Source organism: Pundamilia nyererei, unplaced genomic scaffold (assembly GCF_000239375.1).
Source record: "Pundamilia nyererei isolate P.nyererei 1_Seehausen unplaced genomic scaffold, PunNye1.0 scaffold00018, whole genome shotgun sequence".
NCBI classification, from domain to species: domain Eukaryota; kingdom Metazoa; phylum Chordata; class Actinopteri; order Cichliformes; family Cichlidae; genus Pundamilia; species Pundamilia nyererei.
Window position 1 is genome coordinate 2,934,946 of NW_005187419.1, and position 20,911 is coordinate 2,955,856.

Genomic DNA, 20,911 nt, shown 5'->3' on the forward strand with positions numbered 1-20,911 from the left:
GAAAAGACAGCCATATTTGTTGTTCTGGCTGTTAGCTTCATAGTATGCCTCTCCAGGCCCGGTAATACAGAGCAACTCCAACACACCCAGGATATCTTTCCACCGTCTGGTTTCACTTACCCTGACAGCAGCAGTTGGGTTCAGGATCATAAGCAGGTTATTATCACCTTGATAAATCTATCATGGGATTCCAAATCTAGCAATCAGTACACTTAAAAAAGTGTTAAAAAAGTGGTGCTGACTTTACAAAGAAACTATAGTACTGTGGAAAAGTCTTGAGCCACCCTTCACTTCTTTACATTTTGTTTAAAAAAATGAGATTCTAACAATTCTAACAAAGTCAGCATTTGGTACGACCACTTTTATTCTTCAGCTCAGACTGAATTCTCTTAGTAAGTCATTCTTGTCATTTCGTTAAGTAGTCCTCAGGAACAGTTCTCAGGGCTTCTTGAATAACATTCGAAGCTCTTCTTTGTTGGGTGTCTTTTTTTCCATTCTCTGTTAAGACGATCCCACACTGCTTCCATAATGTTGAGGTCTTGGTCTGTCCAGGTGTGCTTTTACCACATTGGCAGTATGTTTGGGATAACTGTCGCCGTTTCCAATCAATTAATTTCTGGATCTGGCATCATGAATCAAAAGCTGATGGTACGTTGGAACATTTTTGTATTCATAATTTCATCAATTTTGACAGTATCCCCAACACCACTGGCTAAAATCCAGCAGCAAACCATTCCAGAGCCATTGTGTTTTACAGGTAGACACTCACTGTTATACCTTTTCTCCTGACCTCTGTAGATATTGATGATGGTTTAAACCAGATATTTGAAATTTGGATTCATCACTCCGTAAGTCCTCTTGGCACTGATTTTCAGTCAACATCAGCCTTTTCTCCCTGTTTCCCTTCATTAATAATAGCTATTTGACAGCCACTTTCCCACTGAGACCATTTTGGGGGACATTTTTCTCTGTTATTGGGTAGTGCAGCAGTGATAAATAAACAAGAAGGAAGGGGAGACATGCAGTGAAGTGCCACTGGTCAGACTTGAACATTTGCCTTATGGAATATGGTCGCCTGCTCACCCAGTGAGCTAAACTGGCTTTTTTCTTTCTTTCTTTCTTTTTTGACTGGTCATAGCTGAATTTTTTCCTTTCTTAAGGGCATCACTCTCATACATGGTTTTTCGACAGTTTATTTTTTTTAGGCTTGCCACTTCTTCTTTTGTCATCCACTGTACAGTTTCTTCCTATCTTTTAGACCCACACTACATGCCATTCTGTGTATATACTGTATGGGGTAGGTACAAAATTGGCTAGGTACGAGGAGTGGACTGTGAACAAGACATCAATCAGCCAATGTCCAGAAAACAACTTTGAAAGACCTTCAGAAAGATTGGAGAACTATTGCTCACACCACTTAAAAAAAAAAGTCTGGCTTCTTGGATGCAAAATAAAGATATAATAAGGAAAAGATGGCTGGTTCAAGGCTTTTCTACAGTACTGCATACTACGGGGAAAGTATGAAGAAGTTAAACACAGGGGTTTTAAGAATTTTCACCAGTGGACCTGAAAAAGAGGGACCATATTAATAAAGTTTAACTTATTAAAACCGGAAAGGAAAGTCAACAAAAATTCTGCATGGTTATCTTTGAGATTTTGCATATTAGTCTATTTATATTGCCGTAATATATTATGCTTATTATATGAACACAACTATGTTTAGAACTCCTTGTCAAAGACCAGTTTCCCCATGGGACAAAAAAGTTTATTTTTAGCTTATCTTAAAGTTCCCCCACTGTATCTGTATATTTACTACTAAGATATGTTCCAGGCAGGACCTTTTTCTTTTTTAAAGTAGCCTGTTGGGTAATATATTAAGCAAAAAGCCCGGCATACTTGACTCCAGACAATTCACCAGTCTAATGGGAGCTGAACCATTAAATTGCCTGTTAATTGGAATTTCAGCACTAACAATTAAGTATATATAATGTATTTAATATACCATGGCACAAAGAAAAAAACTGCCCGTGGCTTTCCTCAGTGTATCTGAAGTGTCAGATTGCTGTGTAGGTTCTGGCTTTCAGAAGGCTTTACGGTCACAGTATACCTATATTGCGTATTTAATGCAGAAGTACAAATCTCTTGTTAGCATTTATTAGAGGTAGTCCTACTCCACTTGGAAGCTGTGACTCTTTTGTGTCACATAAAGCCATAAAAATACATGCACACATATTACCATTTGCATTAATGTGCAGCATGTTTTTGCCGTCCCGCTAATTAAATTCCTATTTTGCAGCAATAGTTTGGGAACCAGTGGTGTGGTATTTATAATGCACTTCTATGTTTTATCATATTTAAAGAAATGTTCTCTTCCTTTATCTATCTTCCCTCTGCCCAGCTTTTCAGCTCCTGCGGTATTAAAGATACGCTGCTGTAAAAGAAGTCATCTGTAATCCTACATGTGCTGTATGGCCCCTCTAAAGAAGGCTCATCAAGGTGAAACTCTTGTATGATTTTTTTAGACACTAAAAGCATGATAGCAGGTTTTTTGGAATGAGAGGGAAAAGCACACACTGTGCATCCAGGTGTGTGATATTTAGCAGCAGCAATCGCCTCAGGAGCAGAACCGTCAAACAAGTGAGCGCACTGTAATGAAAGACTAGCCACTTCCCTGGAGAATGTGAATAATGTGAATAGGAATAAATGACATACAGTACTTTGCAGGAAAATACACACACACACACACACACACACGCACACACACTTTTTCTGCCCTTAGAACCTGTCACCAGTGGGTAAGGTGCTCCGCATGCGCACACACAGGCAAGTGGAGCACACTGAATACATCCATGCCTGAAGACACAACAAGAAATAATAATTGTGAGTCAGCCTCACATATGCATACAGACACACACATACAGTATATACACAGACACCGCCAATAGCCAATCTGCTTTTTCCATAGGAACACATTTTGTTGTTACGGGAGACATTATTTCAGATTAACCACACATTTTATTCTCATTGAGTGGATATTTTACACACCTTTGATTCAATAATACAGACCCACAGATTCTTCCTCAGCTCCATCTGCCCTGCTCCTCTTCCTCAGTCCTTCTCTGACAGGTCTCTATATTTGCAGGTGAGCCTGAGGAGATGATAGCAGTGTGTTTTTGTGTGCGTGGGTGTTTTGGGGACTTGCTCTGCATGATTATGTATGATAACATACGCATGCTGAAGTATCCATTCACCTCAGGTTAACTCGTCTCCTCAACACTAATTACAGATGTTAATCTAATCTGCGGCCGATGAGTTAAATGAGGCTTTTTATGGCGAGGCATGAGATGAAGTGTGGCTCAGTGATGTACGTGTGATAGCAACACACAACCTAAACCTTTTAAGAATTTACTATCTCAAAAAAAAGCAGTTGTCTGTTTTACTCCAACTAATGGCTGCAGCTATATGAGAGTCAAACAGCAAATATGAATTTCTGCACTTTTTGTCTCTTTTCTACGCCATTTGCAGCATAGATTATCTCTTCTAAAATTAAAAAAATGCTGTCACTGGTTTGCAAAATCTTGTTCACTGTCACTGGCATTAGCTTGCTTTATAACGAATGCATTTAGAGTAGATAAATGCATGCCCATCTAAAGCCTTATTATCCACACAGCTATAACTGTGTGATGATAGCATTATAAGATAAAATACGTTTATTTTAAGATGTTTAAATGCAGGGTTTTTATGGTTGAATTCTGCTAAAAGAAGATATATGAAAAGAAACGAGCAGCAACAAAATGCAGATCTAAGGAGCACATTCAGAGAATATGTGGTATTAGCCTGTCTCCCCTAAAGCCTTTCCACAGAGCAGAAAGCTTTTCTATTGTCTGCCACTGTGTTGCCTCTGACATGCAGCAGAGCTTTATCACATGTGCAAAGATTCCTGTTTACATACAGCAATTGAAGAGGCAAAATGGGAACCTGTTGATCTACAGATAAATGTTCCACCACTGAGCTGTACTCCCTCATGATTTGTACGTGCTTTATCTGTGAATTCAGCTCTGTTTGATAATGAATTGTATCCACAAAGCCCGAGTCAAGGAGGCAGCCTCTCTCTGAACTACAAATATTTAACAGCCCAAATGTGTTTGTTCACTCGTGAGTCTCTGCATGTTTGTGTATGATAATGAACCTGCGCTTGTAGCATCCATCCTCCCTCTATTAATTAATTTGCTCCATGGCACAGATAAAAATCAACAACAGTTTATTATTTCCCAGGATTTTTGCTTTTTATCGTGGAGGAAAAAAGGCTTTTAAACATTTCCACACATAAGATGAAGATACATGAACCTTACAGAGAACTCATATACAACATGCTCTATAATAGCCAATAAAAGGATCAGAAGTCACCTGAATATGAATGTAATTTATATAATGATCTTTAAAAGAATACCTGACACTATTATTTTTTTTAGCTTGAGAGATACAGTATGAACAATAATTAATTTATTTCTTTTTTTGGACATGGCATAGCAGGCTGGTCAGTTCATTAGTGTTTAATGCTATTTAGAGTGTGCATTCATTTATGGCATGCTTTCTTAGGCTCCAGTAGTTGCCTGGAAAAAATACATACAAAGACAAATCTGAGTGCCCCCTGTGTTTACTTTATATGCCCATAAGTCCATGAGCGCTGCTTACGGTAGACTGAGGTTCATTTAATATTACCTCCTGTAGAGAGGCTGGAATGCCCTGAATGCAACAAGCAGGGGAAATTATTGTCGCAGAGCGAGAACTACTGGCATTGTTATACAGGACAGGAGATTGTATAACAACTCAGCCACAGGTGCCAAACTGGATCCTATCAACTTCTTAAAATCTGCAGTTTTCTGTTCTAATCTCATTTATTCACTGGAAGGGTTTTTCACAGAGGAAATAGATTTTGCAGATGATCAAATTAAACAGATGACTATAATGATCAAGCATTTTCAGACAAAACTGATGAAGCCCAGCTGAGTGACCCCACCCCCTTTTTTAAACTTGTGTTTAAACATTCATGCGTGATAATGTCACGTTATGTGTGATAATGTCATAGTTAGAAAAGGGCATTTTGATCCATAGTCTGACGCTTTATCTTTGTGCTGTTCCTCCTTGTTCTTCTAATTTAGGGTTCACTTATAGTTCAATCCATGAATAATGTAGAAAATTAAATTTCCCTTTGCTCTCTCTGATGTATTTAATGTTTCTATAGTGGTGGCTGCCTATGTATCCAGCTCATTTCCTACAAATCTAAAAAAAAAGAGTACTTCCTATGATAAGGGTGATTTCAGAAAGGCATGAAATGATTTTTTGCTACAAAGGCAGCATTGATTGACTGGTGATAAAGATTCTTAAAGGAACACTGCAGCCTCTATAAGCACCCATGATTTTAATTAATATAGGATTTTTTTTTAAATACAAATGATCTGTTCTGCTAGTCATAACTCTAACCCTTTGCACTGCAGATGTGCCATACAATATATGCATTGCCAAACTTCATTACAATCACATATGCTACGTCATCATTTACTTTGCAGCTTTCGGATCGTGTGATGTTGTTACCATTTTTTCATACTACCACTGTAGTGCAAAAAGGGGGCACCCAGATTTGAACTGGGGACCTCTTGATCTGCAGTCAGTTGCTCTACCACTGAGCTATACCCCCTTGGTGTTAGCCAAGGAAATGACCTGTATATAAAGGCAAATGTAGATCAAACAAATGACGGGTTTTTACATGTTCTTCATTTGTAAACAAATAAAAGTTGTTTACATCCATGTAATGAACCCACTGACCTGCTGTACTTCCTGATTGGTTCAGTGGGATGGTTGCATCAACTTAAACTTTGGTCGTGAATATAAAACCTATTAATCCCTGTGAAGGGAGACGAAAGTGGTAGCTAAAGTTAAACTGGAGCAGTATAAACTACTCAGACCACAAGAATGTCTCTTGCTCCCTGATTAATGTTAATCAGGTGAAGAAACTCTGCAATAGCACTAGAATGGACACAGAAGGCAGCAAGTAACCCAATAAGAAGAGGGGCTGGTTTGGTATTTATCGTAGAAATAGATTGCAGCTGAAGTGAAGTGTAGAGTCACTGGAGATGCCGAGATTTGAACAGCAAACCATTAAATTTAAAGGGAAATATTTTGTTTAATACCACCTTCTGCACAAGACATGCAAACATGCTTTCTGATACAAACTGCTAAGACAACCCAAACATTAAAAAATGATACTTGCTTCTGAGTTCCTTTCTACATGCTGGCCCCATTAGATACATGGCCTTTAAAAGTAAAATGAAATATATATAAGATATCAAAGATTAAATATCTTTAAGTATCCCTATCTTTTCACAATTTTCCTTACCTACACGTGAGACTAATGTAGTAAAACAGAGAAAATAAGATCCCGCCACATTTATTGACAATGCATAAGATTAGAATTTAGGGAATTTTAAGGTTCTCCGTTTGCATTTTATTCTAAAAATCTAAACATGAATTAGAAACTCAAAGAAACTCGATCACTGAAGCACACACAAGCAGTCAGACCAGCCTCTCCTCTTTTTATTAGAACGTCAGAAAAAAAATTACAATTTATTCCTTGTTTGGTATTTTTTGTTTGTTTGTTTACATAAATAAAGACATTTCCACTACTAATTGATGTGGAAACGACATTAACGTGGAAAAAAATAACTAAAATGAAATGTCAAACTTTCAAAAATTTCTTTGAGGATGATCTCCTTAAATGTTTCCCTCTTGTTTAAACATCTGTGTGTCAGTGTGTCATCTCAAATTTCTGTTTGTTGATTCATATGTTTACAGCAACAGCCTGCCTCCACTCTGTGAGGTGTTCAACCCACCATTGAAGAGCTTAATTTGACGGCTGGCATTTGAAAAATTGTGGTACTTTAATTTGGTAAAATTACGACAGTCTTGAGAAAGTTTACCATCAGGAAGTCATCGATCAAATTTAACTTTCTTGTTTAAACTTGGAAATTCCACACTGCATATGCAAATGGGTCCAAAACACTCCACACATCTTGTACAATTTTTTCATGAAGCTAAACTTTTTGATGAAACCCATATTTTAAGATGACTCGGCTGTCTTGGGCTTCATGCATATTAATAGCTACTCATCATTCTACGGCTCTGAAAGAGAGTTCTTTAATGGCCCGGGTGGAAGTATGTTGCAAAAATAACAACAACAAGCCAAATGACAACTTTGTCGCTTAAGCCTCTTCTTTAAGTGCTTCACTGTTTACATGGACGATACACAGTAAAATGAGCCAAATTAGTTTGGTTTATGCAAGCCGAGTGAGGGATTATGGGTACTAAGCGGTCCCAATCTCCTCAATCCATCTATGAGCAGCCTGTGTTATGACGTGCTCATATATACACATTTTCTGAAGGCTGCTCATATGCGCTCAGAATATAAAATGCACACAGAAGACTTAGAAGAACCCAGTGTTGATGACTTGCCTCAAATGCTAAGCAGTGAAACTGTTGATTGTTTGCTTTGGTGCTGTATGGAAAATGAAAGGCTTTTCATTTGCAGTATGACAAGATCTGCATGTTATCTAGCAGCACGCATGACTACTGCATATATATGCGAGCATATGCATGTGTGACACAGATGTTTGCAGTTCAAAAAAAAGGCATGTTATTATGGATGGTTTTTGCACATGCTATTGGTGTTAACAAATTCTGGTTTCTAGTTTACTCTTATTTGAGTAATTGTATAGTGTGCTTCACATAGGGTGCAAATGGAATTGCATTAAGGATCTCTTGATTTGATTTGTGTACTCACCTTACAGTATAATGTGTCATGCTGAGAGACGTTGTTGTCAATGTGGTGCTATTTAAGTAAATACTGAAATTAAAACGAAAAACTGTGGACAAGGGAAGCAGTTAAAGACAGTCAAAGTTTGTGGCCTTCACAGAGGGCAACCAGAGTTGAACTGGGGGCATGTTGAGCTGCAGTCATATGCTGTAACCCACAGCTAAACCCCTCTGCGTGGCAAACTAGCACTGACAGTAACATGGAGTATGTCCATTTCATGTCAGCAGGGAAAAGAATGAAACCATCTCTCCCCCTCAATGTCTGTGTAATCACACAAACACAGATGGTCTTTCACAGAATGACTTACTGTGTATTACTTGAATGCTAAAGTTTGTCACATAGTCTGATTAGAAGTAGCTGTAAATCACGATAAGCGTGCTTAAAAAACTATCACAAATTTGACTTAGCTCCAGTTAAGGACTTGGGTGTTCATTCCCATCATTACTCTGAACTTCAGCATCAGCACCATCATTAAAAACAACTCAAATGAATTGACATCAAAGGAAAGAATGTTCCCAGAGTTACTGCCAACATTAAAAAAGACTCACACATAGGAAGGAAACTTGGCAAAAAAACATTTTTAACCAAAGCTGTGGATTTTGAGCGACATGATATGAATTTAAAGAAGAATTATACTCTGTGCTTTCTCAGCGTATGATCTGTGAAATTCGGCGATCGGAATTGGTCCGCTCAAAGGAGAGCGATAAGAAAAGAGGCTGCGATAGCGTGCAGTCCTAATTTGAGCAACCACCACTGGTGAGTGGATTTGGACAATATCAGACGAACATCTTTTATTGTTCGTAGCGTGCATGATTATGACTCATGAGGAAGCGAGGGGAGGGGGAAGAGGGAAGGAGTGAGGGGGGGATGTGGACGCTGGAAGAGATGGAGGATTATGATTGAGTCTTCATGCTTCTGAAAGCACCAACTAAAGTCCATAAACGTTGGCAATAAATGTTCATGTTTTATGTTTCCCAACCTTCAATCGAGAGTACACTTTGTTCTTTCATTGTTGCCCATATGATGTTGGGAAGGGATGGTGTGAGTGTGTGTGTAGTTATCCACTGACAATAACTGACTAAACCTTTGGGTCTGAAAAGTGAACACAAGTGAAGTGAAAAGCCTGTATGTGGGAACACTGGGAACTTCATTTAGAGTACCCACTTCATTAGATACTCTTTATCTTCTTGTTAATGCAAATATCCAATCAGCTGATCATATGTTGTAGACATAGTCAAAACCTGCTGAAGTTCAAACCAAGCATCAGAATTAGGAGGAGATGTGATTTAAGTGTCTTTCTAGGAAGGCAACAGTAACTCAAATAAACACTACTGACAAGCAAAGTATTGAGTATTGTATAGTATACATACTAAATTGAGTATTGTTTAAATAGCACAGCCTACCTGAATGTTATTGCTGATCATGTCCATCCTGTGAACATAACAATGAGTTTATTGTGATCAAATGACCCACACAGTCACAAGATCTCCATCCAGCACTGTGGAATATCATGGAATAAGAGATTTGCATCGTGGATATGCAGCCGACATATCGGAAGGATCTGCATCGTGTTTTATTTCAATATTAGGCCAGTTTTGAAGACAGAAGGGGGTCCTAACTGGTGCTAGCAACATATAGTGAATATAAAGAATAGTTTAGTGTGCGTCTACATTAGTTGTCCATGTCTATGGGTTAGTTTATGCTGGGGGAAAAAAATCGAACAAACAAAAACCCCACAAAGAAACAAAAAAACAAGTTCATGTAAAATTATTGTTTTGATTGTTGCCTTTATTTTTTTATTTTTTTATTGATTATATTCATAGTTTAGTAAGTGTTATGTTTTCTTCTCTTTTCTTCTGTCCTGGTGAAATCTGCAGCATTTAACATTCAGTTTTTATGGTGCTTTATAAACAGAGAGTTACTTCTGTTTTCGTCTTTTTCGTCTTCTCCTTCTTCTTCTAAATATAGAGCAAATGAAGCATGTTATAAGTCTGTAGAAGAGGGAATTAGTGTAAGTGTGAGACATGCTTACCTCTTTTGCCTCTCCTTTGCCTTTGTTCTGAAAGGTCACATAGAATAAACATGTAAAGCCTGTTTTAGTAGCTGTAGCAGCAAGTAGTACTTATGGCTTAAGGGTATAGTCAGTACTGTCACAGTTACTAATTATATGAGATTGGACATCCAAACCTCCCATGTCATGAACAGCTGACAGTGAACTGGCTAAACAACAACAGCCGGTTAAGCTGTTTTGCATTATTGTACTAACCAAAATAAAAATTTCCCCCTGATAAAGAGTTTAATTACATCCTCACAACGTATGAGACTTTATTTACCATGTGTCCGAGTGCAACAATGTTAGACCCACTTCAAAGAAAGTTTGAATAACAACAACTAACAGCAGCTAACTCCAGCAGCTAACAGCAGTGGAAAAAGCAGTAGCGCTTATTGACATCGACAAGTTCAGGATATCTTCAACAGCTCATCTCAGTATCGCTGTCATCACATAGAAGTAAGCTTCACTAACTCTTCCACTTGTATTAGTGTCCTTTTACAAAGTTTTACTGCCTCTTCCTGATTAAATAGACATGGATTCATATTGACAGCTGAATTAAACGGTGGATTGACATCCGCTGTAGCTTGGATTATGCACTTGAATTGGGAGGGTTAAAAAAAAAGAATTCAGTTGACAGCAGTGAGGGTTCACATACTGTAACCTTCAATATAGAGATTAAATATCCTGTAGATATACAAACACATTAGTCATTTCAACATTCAGCTTTGTTTTTCTCAGTTCAGTTAAAGCAGACAGCACAACTTGTGGCCCTTAAACAATGCTGCAAAAGCACAAAGAGCTCTAATTACAAACCTACCTTTAGATTTCCTGAAATCCTCCTCATGTCCTGCTTCTCTCCAGTGGCTAGAGGTCTCACAAAATCAGTGAGTTGAGAATTATTTACCTCCAAAAGCCCTCCTATGTTTTGACTGTCTGTCAGTTCTAGACCTCCCCCCTCCTTTACCCCTCCAAGGGGTATTAACCCCCCCACCACCACCACCACCTCCTCATCATCACCACCACACATACAAACACACCCCCACCCCCAACCATGACCCAGTTTGGAGGGGATGAGGGGGGTAAGTGAGGACCATTGTGTGAGTACCACAGGGAGAGAGGCAAGATGCTCTGCCTCTCTCATTCCTCTCCCTTTCAGGAAGGACTCACACTTGGTTAAGCACACACACTGAGACTCTTCATAAGAGAACGTCCAGAAAGCCGAGTGTTTTGTTGTGAGGTTTTTGTTGTCGAAATGCCGCTTTTGATTTTAGGTTAGGTTTGTTTGATGTCAGGCGAGGTTAAGAGCCTGTAAAGGACACTATAAGTGAGACGAGGAGATAGAGATGAGCGGGCCTCATGTTGAGAGACAAAGGACACAGTACCTGGCATCCGGGAGAGAAGGAGTAGAGTGAGTATGCTGCTTCATCACTTTACTTTGCTCCTTGTGTTGTTTTTTATAAAAATTCCAAAGAATTTTTTTAATCTGAAACGATGTCAGGTTGCCTGACCAAAGATCCAGTATTTCCAAAACGAGACAGCAGATGAATGACTTCCTGAACTTGTTTGTAATCTTCTGGAGAACTTACATTACTATTTCTAACAGCGTAAGGCACAGATGCACGTGGAGAGGCTGCTCCTGCCTCAGAGATTCTTCCTGTAACATATGGAACTAGTTTTCCGTTGTGTTCCTTCCCTTCGGAAACTATTAATGAGGGATTTTTTCTTTTTTTGCCACAAACGCAGAGAGGCATGCTTCTTGAAAACCCGCCTCTCTTATGTAAAATGAAAAGGACTTAATTTAAGCAATGAGCTCCTCATTTTGAGATCTCCTTATAGGCCGGGGTCCATGACCATTTTTCTTTTTTTTTTAAACTGTCAGCAGTTTCTGTTTTTATCTCTCACTACTGAGATTGATTTGAATTCCTTTATCTTTTCTGCTGCACGTTTTATGAACCAGAGGCCCAAATCGGGGTGCAGTGCCTACTTAACTCTTTGGAATTCATAGTTTATTTGTGTTTCATGGCCGCCCACATTGATCACTCTGCAAGTAAGTTTGATGTCTGTTTGTATGTGTGTGTCTGTGTAGAAACATGAACCATAGAATCTGAAAATAGATGTTAATTATAGTGTTCAAAACCATTTGTCATTGAACCTAATGCTAAGTCACTCTTGACGTGCATGATTTTAATCACTTGAGAGAATTTTTTAAACAGAGTTACTGCTCAGGAAAAACAGAAGATAGTCAGAAAATGTTGGTAAGAATTTCCTTTTTAGCTATGCTGGATTTTTGGATGATTTGAAACACAGTACAGAAAATCCCTTTTCTACTTAATCCACACATTTGCCAGCTGTCAGTCCTCTACTGAAGCTGTAGACATTAAGATTTATTGTAATTATTATATCACGATATAGTTGTTATCTTTTAGTCAAACTGCAGATCCACAAAGCAGAAGCAGAAGCTAATGACCTTGTTGTGACTTAAATTTGATGGTTTTATGCTCGGGTCTTATTGCTACAAAACAGCCATGATTAAACCCAAATATGACGATCCAGGGGGTTATCATGGACAGATGTCTGGCCAGCTACTGCGTGAGCAGATTAGTTTGATCTGTGCCGTCTGCATAGGACAAGTTGGGACTGTGAAGGGCAAAGGTGAAGCCTGAAGATGCCACTGGCAGAACAGAGGGAGAGGGCACTACGGTGCTGACCCCCACACAAGGACAGGCAGAGAAGTTCTGACTCTAGAAGATGCTCTTGGTTTTTCCTCTGATAACTCTGAGGCTTCCTTTTTAGTGTTAACAGAACAATCAGCATTTCTGGTGAATTGTGGAATAAGACATGTCACTCTCTTGGTATGATATAAAATGCAATAGCAGAAAAGACTAATGACAGGCTACAACACATACACAACTGACTTCACTGTGCCTGAATTCCCATTGCAACGCAAATTAATTATTAGCTGCAGTGTTCATTCTTTGGAAAGAAATATGTCTTTTTTGTGATTAAGCTTTCCAAGGACAGCATATTACATTTCTGAACACACTACAGCATTTAGAGCATAGGCAGCTTGGAACTCAAGCACTGGAACTCCGCTGATTAAATTCCTGTTAATATAAAAATTGAAAATGTGACTTTATGACAAGCAAGCAGTGCAATTAACTCTTCTCCCAGTGGAATAGTTCTTTTTCTCTAGCTGGTTTGCCTGCCTGTCAGCCACTATATTCTGCTTTAGCAATAATTGCTGAATGTTTATTTTCACTATATGACTTTGTAGATGTGATTTTTATTTGGTGAAAGAAGATAACCCATCAGCTCAACTCTATAAGTACTAAGTACTAGTATTGTACTTGTCTTGTTGGATTTAGTAAGTACTAAATGCAACAAAACCTTGACACGGGACATTGTTGAAGACAAGTAATATAAATAAAATATAAATAAAATACAGAGGACAAAAAGGGAAGCAGACATAAAGTTTAGGTAGCATTGTTTTCGCAACACGTTGCTCACCTAAAACTGCTGCAAAAACAAAATATAATACAGGTTGAAATTATTTAACCTTTTACATTAACATGCTGTGATTGTCAATGTGATAACGTTTCTGGTTAGATACTGAAAAGAAAGAGAAACTTTGTCTGCCACTAACATCTACAGATAGGTCCCAGAAGGCAGTAAAAGTTCAAATGAGGAGTGTTTTAAAGGCAGCAGTCCAACAGCAGATCAGCAGGATCAGGAGCCAAATCAGCGTCGACTGAATAAAACGCTGACAGTGATATTTTTTTTCTTTACAATCACTTTAAAAACACTAAGAGAGATCTAATTGATGATTAGCAGACTAAGAAAATTAATTCCCTGTGGGAAAACAGTCTGTGCTTTAATGGCTGCGGACTGACTGATCAATGACCACTACTGTAATTGTACAGGTTTGCTGGTCTGTGAATGAGTACAGTCGGAGTAAAGTGCAATATGTTAATTATGGAAAATGTTCCCAAAAAAATCAATGCAATCGCAATATGCATTTCTAAATATGGTGACCAGTAATAGAGTCATGCATTTATACAAACAGAAACAAATGTATAAATATACGCATTAGTGTGTTTCGCTTGATTAAAGTTCAACCAAACGCTAATAAATCTATTAGCTTTACATGCGCTCATTAGAGGTTTTTCTTTTCCTCGTTTTACAGTACATTTATTATTCAAACTGCCCTGAAACGTAGCAAAAAACCATTAGACATTCAGTCCTTCTTGTCAGGGTAGTACATAAAGTATAAAATAAACCTATGCAAAACATGATATATATGTAATTTAAGTACAGCGTTCAATATTTAAATGCACAACTTGCTCCAAAAATACTCCAAGTTAGTGTGTGCCAAGTCACAGGCAGGAAACTGAGGGGGCCTTTGAACTTGTAAGTGTGTCTGCTTGTCTGTCGGTCTACATACTATATCTGGATATGAGTCTCTGTGGATCCTGCAGGAGAAGAGTTAGTGACTGAGGGGATCCCTGCGGTGACGCTCACTGTAACTGTCTGTTTGATTCAGTACGTAAGGGCTGTGATGTGGAGTTTTCAACCCCCGAGAAGTGATCGTGTTAACTTCTGACCTTGTACTTCAGCGTGGCTCCGATATATCAAAGAGAGACTGATATATCTGTGTTTGTTGACCTGTGATTACACAGTCATGACCTTTTCACAGATGGCTGTGGAGCCATTGATCCTGACTGTGATTCACTTTCAAAGCTCATTACGGTAGTTGAAAATTGCTGTGTTTACACTGGAGGGGATTTCCTTGTGACTCTTACCATTTTTAACCTTTGAACTAGAGTCTGCTGTGCTTTTTGACGTTTTCTTGGGTGACATGATTTCCACCAATTTGCTGTTCATTCTTCATATCAAAATTTTTGACAGAAAGTCTGCCTGTTGTGTCTGCACGGTGCTATTCGGGAGGCTGACTCACCTCGGTAACTTAATGCACAGAGTCAGCTTCTTACCCCTAACTGCCCCACTAGCTCCTGAAGACGTAAATTGGATGAGAAAGCAAAATGCCAGGTTATATGCAACTAAGGTAGCAGGAGGATTAAAAACAGGCAGCTATGTGCCTGGATCAGAGCATCTCTCCTGGTCAGGGTGAAGCTTTTCAATTCCTGGTGCAAAAATTACCTAAGGACTTAACACGGGTGAACAAGGGCCCATCAAAGGACATAGTGAAGCTCCTCTATTACTTGTGGATTTTCAATGATTGTTTTAACCTAAGCCTTAAGCTAAATGCATAAAAGGGTTGTCATGCATGTTTTACAAACCTACAGAACATTTTTTTAAATCTTTTTTTGTATCTATAATTGAAAACTATGGTGGGTTAACTATATTATCAGTATGTTTGGATAAAAGGGTGCAGTATTGCTTTATCAGCTATAATGCTTAACCAGTAACACAATTTTTAACAGATGAATAAAATAGCGAAGTAGAAAAACAGCTGCAGAAACCAAAATTGTTTTATATATCAGTCTGTGCTCTGATATAGATGTACTCACCTCTGCTCTGGAATTTGGGTATTTCACCACCTGAGTCAGTAGGAGTTAACTCTGTTTTAGAGCCAATTGAGGAAGTGCAGTTTTGGGCTTCATTCGCTAAATTTCTTTAACCACATGATTAGAATAGACCAAATAGAGCTTATATAAGATATCGGGAAAAAAGATTTGCAAATACAAGCCAGTAAATTAAATAATAAATAAAGCAAGCTTACAGTTCAAGTGTCTGGGATCTGTAAAATTCAAAATAAATCAGCTCCATGACTGAACAAGTCAAAGTAGTGCTGGACCATAATGCATATTACTCCCAGGAGCTGTAAAGTGACCGCATATCAAAAATTACTGTGTGAATAACACCCCAAATCAGCAGTACCTGTTAGGTGAAGAGGTCACAGGAGAAAAGGTAAAAAAATATAGCAAAAGGTCCAATGTGAAAATACCAGTACCATAAAATAAGAAGTAGAAAAGTACAGAAAGTAGACAGAGAGAAAAGATAGAGTAAGATAGATAGAATAGCCTTATTTAATCAAACTTTCATCTCTGTGGTTGCTTTTTTGTCTGTGGAACTGGATATTATTAGCTAAAGGACAACTGTGCAGAAGAATTATGTAAAGAAATGCTGTGATGTAATGCAGGAACAGTCAGACAGAGCTCCACGATGAAAGGACACTGTTATGACTCTTTGTGCTTATGGCAACCTCTTGCTCCGCTCCGGCCATGTGCTGCTTACTCATATTTGTTGCTCACAGACTCTTAGAGTTGGCGCTCTTTCAAGGACTTCAATGCTTACTCTGACTGCAAAAACACTCTCAGAAGGAGCTGTTGTGCACTCACGTGTTGGTAATACGCACACCGGACCATACTCACACAGAGGATTCCTGACATTTACCTCCTGTGTCTCAGGCATGCCCTTATATGGTCAGAATGATCAATACTTACGACATGTTTTATCACAAGCCTTCTTCCAAACATTCCCGCCCTCTTGACTCCTACTGGAGACACAAAGCAGAGGGCTGGGAGCTCATGCATCTCTGCTATAGCTACATTTTCTCTCTTAATGTAGCTCATTTGAACTAAGCTCTCAACCTGCTTGGTAAGGATATCGTCCCTGGAAGCCCTTTAAAGCCCAAACTAAGCTCGTATTCATGCCTGGATTTTCCTCTCAGTCAAGCTGACAATAAGCCATGCGCTACTGTGGCTTCATAAGGGGGAAAGTTCTGTGGAGGTGCCACACTCATCCCCCAAAGCCACCCTCAGGGACAGCAGTGTTTGGGTTCAGCTCCACTGCCTGAGATAATGTGGGTCTGCTGTCTGAAATCCCGCTCCAGTGGCTTGTGCCTGGCCACCTGCTGGTTCTGCTGGTGAGAATGGACAGCCTGGAGCCCAGACCTAACCTACATAGGCAACATGTCTCTATCCCTGAACTGCACATGCACACATGCAGCAGAGTAGAGTTCAATTCCATTTACCTCCCAACCAGAACAAACCAGTGAAGTTAATACAATCCTGAAAACTGCACCTCATACAGAAGAAGGCTCACTAAGAGGATTTATTTCTTCTAAAAGAGATAGGCTGTTAAATAAAGTGTGTGTGTATTTGGTGATAGCAAATTCCCTATTTGGATTATTTCAGCTCCTTCTCAGTGCTGTTTGATGGTATTTTTTTTTAATACTGAGATCCTCTTTCCACCCTGTTTGGTCTGCTAATTCTCTAAAAAGCCCAAAGTTGACAGCAACCTCACTGTGGCACTGAGCTAAAATCAGTGGGCTTGCATTTGAAATGTATAGAGCAACAGATCAAATTAAGAACTTAGTGACTCCGTGAGATCAGAGGGGAACATTCATTTTAATTAAGGCAATTATTATGTCACACCCTTAACCATCTTGCTGCTAAACTTGCAGGGCTAATGCTATTTCTGCATGAATTAAAGTCTTATTAATATTTGGACAAAAGTGACTAAATGCTTTGATCGTGTTTTGAAATGTTGGTGATACTCGTGTGGAGGCATTTACTGTCAGCTCACTGTACCTTCCTTGTTTCACTCTTGTCTTGACACTTTTTCTCTTTCTTTACTTTCTCCAGAGTCTGTGAACAGGTGAGAGAGGGACACTGTCTGCCCCACTGTCCAGCGACACCATGAGCTGGAGCTTCCTCACGCGGCTGCTGGAGGAGATCCACAACCACTCCACCTTCGTGGGGAAGCTGTGGCTCACCGTGCTCATCGTCTTCCGCATTGTTCTTACTGCCGTTGGGGGAGAGTCCATCTACTACGACGAACAGAGCAAGTTTGTTTGCAACTCAGGCCAGCCAGGCTGTGAGAATGTCTGCTATGATGCCTTCGCCCCTCTGTCTCACGTCCGCTTTTGGGTCTTCCAGATTATCTTGGTGGCAATGCCTTCTCTCATGTACATGGGCTATGCTGTCAACAGAATTGCACGATTAGATGAAGCCAAAGGAGGAGCTGGATCTGTTGCTGTTAGGACAGGAGGAGGGGGCTACACGCACAGAAAACCTAGGAAAATGTGCTTTGGAGCAAGACAGCACCGAGGCATTGAGGAGACCGAGGAAGACCAGGAGGATGATCCAATGATCTATGAGGTGCCGGAGATCGAGCCCCCAAAAAGGCCACGGGACCCACTGCAGCCCACACCCAGACCCAAAATCCGACATGATGGGCGTAAGCGAATCCGAGATGAAGGGCTAATGCGGGTCTATGTTTTGCAGCTGGTGACTCGTACGGTGTTGGAGGCTGGTTTCCTTACAGGCCAGTATTTGCTGTATGGTTTCCGTGTGATGCCCATATTTGTGTGCTCAGGGAAACCTTGTCCACACAGTGTTGATTGCTTTGTGTCGAGGCCTACAGAGAAGACCATTTTCCTGCGCATCATGTATGGTGTCACTGTCCTTTGCCTCACACTCAATGTTTGGGAAATGCTCCATTTGGGCATTGGTTCCATTTGTGACATTCTTCGCCGTCGCCGCTGCCCACCTCAGGAGGATGAGTACCAGCTGGGCCTGTTGGGTACCAGTGGGGGTGTGGAGGGCTCAGTAGGGGCAGCAGGTCCTGAGGCAGGTTCTGAGGGAGGCGTAGGAGGAGATGGTGCTGCCGATTATGTTGGCTACCCCTTCTCGTGGAACACCCCGTCAGCTCCACCTGGTTACAACATTGTTGTGAAGCCAGAACAGATGCCCTACACAGATCTTAGCAACGCTAAGATGGCATGCAAACAGAACAGGGCTAACATTGCCCAGGAGGAGCAGCAGCAGTTTGGCAGCAATGAGGACAATTTCCCCACTGGAGGAGAGGCCCGTGTAGCCCTGAACAAAGACATGATCCAGCAGGCTCATGAGCAACTGGAGGCAGCTATCCAGGCCTACAGTCAGCAGCACCGGGCAGAGGAGCAGCTTGGGGACAACCAGGATGACAAGCCCCAAAGTAACATTATCCAGGCCCAACCTCAGCCACAACCCCAGCCTCAGAAAGAGCGCAAGCATAGATTTAAGCATGGGAAAGGCGGGAGCAGTGGAGGTGGAAGCAGCAGCAACAGTAGCAGCAGCAAATCAGGAGAGGGCAAACCCTCTGTATGGATTTAACCCCAGAAACAGTGACCCGTATTGAAAACATGTAAATATTGGAGACTGGATGATGAGCTGTTGCAATGTTACTTGGATATTTAAACACCATTATGCCTTACAGAATCCTGCAAGCTGGAGAAGATGCGTGTTTGCGTATAATGGTGTGTAAAGAAAAAAGAGAGAGAAAAAAACATGTGATATTGCAGCTGACAAATTGTTTTGTCTGGGTAATCACTGTTTAACTTGAAACATCACACCAACACAAACTATGTTAGGCTACAGTCTGTCGTTTACATGTGTCGTTCTTCTCAAGCCCCAAAGCAGATTATTGACCTCTGTTTTCTTCCCGTTCACCCTTTCAGGAGAATCCCAGGATCATAATGTGTTCTCTTGCAAAATTAGACTGATTCCAAATTTCGATGATCACAATGTAAATGCAATACAATGATGCATGATTCCATGGTGCCGCCCAAAGGATTGGCTTTATAGTGCAGTGAGAAGATCACCTTCCTGAAGGTTGTGTCCTGTCACTCATGTTCCATGTCTGCTTCATTAATAGTGTTATATTGCTGTGACTTTGCATTTGACCGTGTGTTTGTAAATGTTTGTTGTGTATTTTTTGATAACAGTAGTACACCAGCTGCTACAGAAACCTATGAGTACAGCTGGTGGATTTTTATCCAGTCTACATCTGAAATTATCTGTGAAAAAATAAATAATAAGGTGCAGAAGCAATCCAGATTTTATAGTTTATTCTCAAATATCTCATTTTCTCCTTATGGCTTTTCATGGCTCAGTACCATCGTTCCTCTATCTGCCTTGTGTTTGGCTGCCCCCTGGTGGTGTCTTCAATGGGGCTTGATACTGAGGAGAAGATACCAGTTGCCAATGCTACCTGCATCCAGCAACACCTTAACCAGCTGTAATGTTCCTTTTCTATTGACAATACTTGTGTCACCTATGTCTTCCCAGTGCTACAAGTCCAGTGTTAGATGCACAAGGCTGCAATATTACAACATTGTAATGGAAAAGGTTTAAAGCCATTACTATAACACAGTGAGACCAAACACTGTCTGTGTGATGCAAGTTGTCAGTGCCAAGATTTTATGCTAGGCTGCCACGAAGCCTGGTTGTTTGTAGCTTTGGAATACTGTGGCCATGCTACTCCACTTGTGGAAATATGCCTATGTGAGACCAACCCTTTTGTAAAAGTCATTTTTCTTTTTTTTTTCCTTCTTTTTTTGTACAACAGTATGTCTTGCATTTTTTCATATGGGATTTAAAATGATAAAACTTCAAAATGGAGTCAAATTTTATGTTCCAGACAGTGTTTTATATGAAAACACTCTGTTTTTCAATTAAAGTTTTGTTTTGTTTTGTAAAATAAATAAACAAAAAACAAGATCTTTTGAAAATGAATTAGCTGTATGAATATTTATGTTTATTGTGATTTAAATTGCCTTCTAATTGTAAAAAAAATGTTAAATAGGACATAGTATATTTTTATAATATGTTAACTACAGTGACCTAAAGAAGTAAAGAAAAAACAGTCTTTTCCTTGTATGTTGCCGTATCAGTATTTAATGTATGTAAAAAAAACCTCTGGGCTGTATTTTAATAAACAGTGTCACTCCTTTTTCAACACTGGTCTGAGATCTGCTGAACACCGTTGTGGGTCATTGAATCCAAATGCCAAGTAATTCAAATAATTCGAGCTCCACAGTAGCTTCCCAAACAAGCTGTATGAAGGCAGGAGGAAAAACAATTAAAAAAGAAAGTAAATAAAGCTGATTTAATACATTTCATGTTAAAAGTCTACAATTCTCTCAGTAAACATTAAATGAGTTAAACAAAGCATCACTCGTGAAGCAGTGGCTGAACACATAG

General features: G+C 39.7%; 1 protein-coding gene across 3 annotated transcripts in view; it reads left to right on the top strand.

Moving 5' to 3' along the window:
- Positions 1–20,342, top strand: part of gjc1 (gap junction protein gamma 1) — a 43,737-nt gene extending 23,395 nt beyond the window's left edge. Inside the window, exons 1-2 of one of the 3 annotated variants that reach the window (XM_005726142.1) lie at positions 2,454–2,496; positions 17,531–20,342. In XM_005726142.1, coding sequence (XP_005726199.1) covers positions 17,585–19,042 — 1,458 coding nt within the window. In that variant the 5' untranslated portion in view covers positions 2,454–2,496; positions 17,531–17,584 and the 3' untranslated portion in view covers positions 19,043–20,342. Of the gene's footprint in view, positions 1–2,453; positions 2,497–11,290; positions 11,332–17,530 lie in introns of those variants that run through there. The other 2 variants (XM_005726144.1, XM_005726143.1) reach the window with 2 other exon arrangements.
- The last annotated feature ends 569 nt before the right edge of the window (positions 20,343–20,911 follow it).